Source organism: Galeopterus variegatus, unplaced genomic scaffold (assembly GCF_000696425.1).
Source record: "Galeopterus variegatus unplaced genomic scaffold, G_variegatus-3.0.2 Scaffold4824, whole genome shotgun sequence".
In the NCBI taxonomy this organism is placed as follows: Eukaryota; Metazoa; Chordata; class Mammalia; order Dermoptera; family Cynocephalidae; genus Galeopterus; species Galeopterus variegatus.
In genome coordinates, this window is record NW_007730935.1 from 39,130 (window position 1) to 42,337 (window position 3,208).

At 45.1% G+C, this 3,208-nt stretch overlaps 1 protein-coding gene across 1 annotated transcript in view; it reads right to left on the bottom strand.

The window, feature by feature from the left end:
• The window catches only part of LOC103603844 (nephrocystin-4-like), a 37,464-nt gene extending 34,591 nt beyond the window's left edge, over positions 1-2,873 (bottom strand). Inside the window, exon 1 of the mRNA XM_008588433.1 lies at positions 2,712-2,873. Within this exon, the coding sequence (XP_008586655.1) occupies positions 2,712-2,846 (135 nt within the window). The 5' untranslated portion in view covers positions 2,847-2,873. The remainder of the gene's footprint in view (positions 1-2,711) is intronic.
• Positions 2,874-3,208: the final 335 nt, after the last annotated feature.

Sequence of the window (3,208 nt, forward strand, 5' to 3'; positions counted from 1 at the left end):
CTCCCGTCAATCTATGACCCATAACCTATGAGAACGCAGCGATCAAAAACTAACTATGGGGGCCGGCCCGGTGGCACACTGGATAGTGCGCCGCTTGGGAAGCGCGGCGGCGCTCCCGTCCGAGGGTTCGGATCCCACATACAGACCGGCTCCCGCTCACTGGCTGAGCGAGGTGCGGGAGCAACACCGAGGCTTGCGATCCCGTTGCCGGTCCCCGGTCCGGTACGGGGGCAACACTGAGGGTTGCGATCCGTTGCCAGACATGGAAAAAAGACAAAAAAAAAAAAAAAAAAAGTCTCCAACTATCACTGTGAACCTGAATACAGTTTCCTTTAGCTCTATTCAATTTTGCTTCATGTATTTGGAAGCCTTGTCATTGGGTGCTGTGCACAAAAAAGAAGTTATCAAAGCAGACCTGTTATGGTTAGAAAGGTTACTGGGCTGCCCTCAGCTGGAGTCTGGGACTTAGATTTCGGGAGGGGTCCTACCACCTAACTCATAACAGCAGCTCACTGTGCCTAAACCGCTTATACAGTGGTTTATGCTAAACATCTGCCTCCCCTCTGGGAGTCTGGAATTTTGGTACATGACACACATTTCACACGTGCTGTTACAACTCATTGCTGGGGGAATTAAACGCATCCCCTGTAACTGCTGGGAGAGGACCCTTGGAAGCCCATGCCCACTCGCCCTGAACTTCCCCCCATATGCCTCTTCCCTTTGCTGAGCTTGCTCTGTATCCTTTCGCTGTAACAAATCTTAGCTGTAAGTACAACACATGCTGAGTCTTGTGAGTCACTTAGAGAATCTTAGAAACTGGGAGGTGGTCTTAGGGGCCCCCAACACAGATGCATACACATTTAGTCTTCTTGATTATCACTATCTTTATGAAACACCCCTTTATCTCTGGTAAAACTCTTCACCTTAAAATCTATTTTGTCTGATATTAATATAGCCAAAAAGCTTTCTTATGCTTAGCGTTTACATGATACCTTTTTCTATCTTTTTACTTTTAACCTGTTTATTTCTCTGTTTAAAGTGTACTTTTTTATAAACAAAATATAATTGAGTCTTAAATGATAACTTTCAACTTATGACTCTGGATCAGAAATCCCACTTGCAGGAACTACTCTACAGACAACTGTGAGCATGAAAAATTATGTGAATGAGGCTATTCACTGCAGCAGTGTCTGTAACAGAAAAGACTGGAAAAGTCCACGTGTTCACCAGTAAGGGCCTAGCTAAATAACTGACGGTTCATCCACACAAAGAAATATCAGGTAGTCTTAAGAAAGAACAAGAAAATACTCCATGTAATAACATGAACAATCTATAAGACATACTACTGAGAATTTTTTTTAAAAAGCAAGGTGCAGAGCAGAACATAGTAAGCTACCATTTAAATTTTTAAAAAGGAAAAATACATACAGATGTATCTATTTGTTGTATTTGTTTAGAATTTCTAGAAAGCTGTCCAAAAACAGGTAACACTGCCTGTATCTAGGGGTGGTACACTAGGTGCCTTGGGCACACTGTGGAATAATTCTCTTTTCCTGTGTATCTTTGTCAATTTTGAACTATGTGAATTACCTTTTCAAAAAAAAATAAAATGGGGGAAAAAATAAAATTTCATTTGTAAAGTTTCTAGTAAAGAGAAAACAACTATCAATTTTCTCGTGAGCTCCTGGAGGACAGGGGCAGCTGAAGCCAGTCTCAGTAGGCTGGAATCCCAGCCGACCACCCAGAGCTGGTCACCTTGGGCACCCAATGTCACTGCTCTCAGGTTCTGTTCCTCTTCTGTGGGACAGGGGTAATGATGGTACCAACTTCACAGGGCTGTTGCGAGCATTAAGTGAATTAATACAAGTAGAATGCTAGGAAATAAAGCTATAAAAGTGGTAGCCATCACATCACCTAGCACAGTGGCAAACATGCAGCAGGTGCCTAAAGAGCTTGAAATTGAATGATGTAGGGTATTAGTGATTTAGTAATAGTAAATCATTCACAGACCCAGCACTCCAACAATGCAGAATGTATGCAAATATCATTCTGCAAGCTGCAGAGGAAGGCACCGTCTTGCCAAGCCAAACCCTATAAGAAGCCACATGTTTACACTGGCAGGGCTGAATCCTTCTCATTAATTCCCACAGGCTGCTGGGCCTCAGGAGCACCATCCAATTACGTGGGCATTCTGTGGGCAGCAGCGCAGAACACTAGCCTCTCCAGCAGGTTCCCTGCCAACTGAAGGGCACAGATGGACACAGAGCCATAGGGCTTGGGCCTAGTATGCAAAAGGCCATGGTATATCTGAGCACAAGATTCTGACAAGCCATGGACAGGATACCAGGATGCCCAGAGCTCTGCCCTCCATAGCACTCACTGCCAGGCTAAGAGCAGGCCACACTGAGCCATGCAAAGGCCTCCCGGCTCAGTAATAACCTAGGAAATTGGCTTGCCTGGGTTTTTAAATTGCTCCACTGTGGGCAGAAAGAAACCCTTACCCAGTGTCAAAAGTGCTGACCAAGTCACTGAATCAAATATTCTCTTTGCTGATGGGTCATTTTCTCTCTAAATACTGCCAAGGTCCAAGGAAATGGATATGGTGGTAAGACTCAAGTAAATAAGTGAAAATCAGCATGTTAACTGGAAACCTCATCTCAGCCAAGAGCAGTAACAACGTGCACTTAACAATAAATAGCAAATTTCATTACCTGTTTAATTAGCGGTCCCTCAAGCCACTTCAGGACACACTGAAATGCTGTTGATTCTTTCGAAAGCTGGCGTGCCCTCTGTGGGTGGGGAGGGACAAGTACGTTTTGTGCAAAGATCCTGTGCCAGTCATTCATTCTGCCGTCTGAAGGTCACTTGGGCCTCCAGGATTACCTGCACCTTTGAGTTCAAATGAAGAAAAAAGTTGTAAGGGCCACAGTGCTCAGAGCAATTTTGAAAGTTTCTTGCCTCCCACCAAATCCGAAAGGAACCTCCATCCCCAAAACCCTTACATTGCAACCACAACTTCCAAATCCCAGTGCAGCAGACTGCGTGGCTAGCTAGCACCCATGCTGCCTTCCCCTGGTAAATGTGCCCATCTCACTCTAGAGTATCCCACCCCGACCCCCGCCACAGGACAACCAGAGCGTGTCTATCCAAGCTTTGGTCACTAGTTTAGGGATGGGCACATGGAGGGCTGCTTTGTACAGTCACGTAG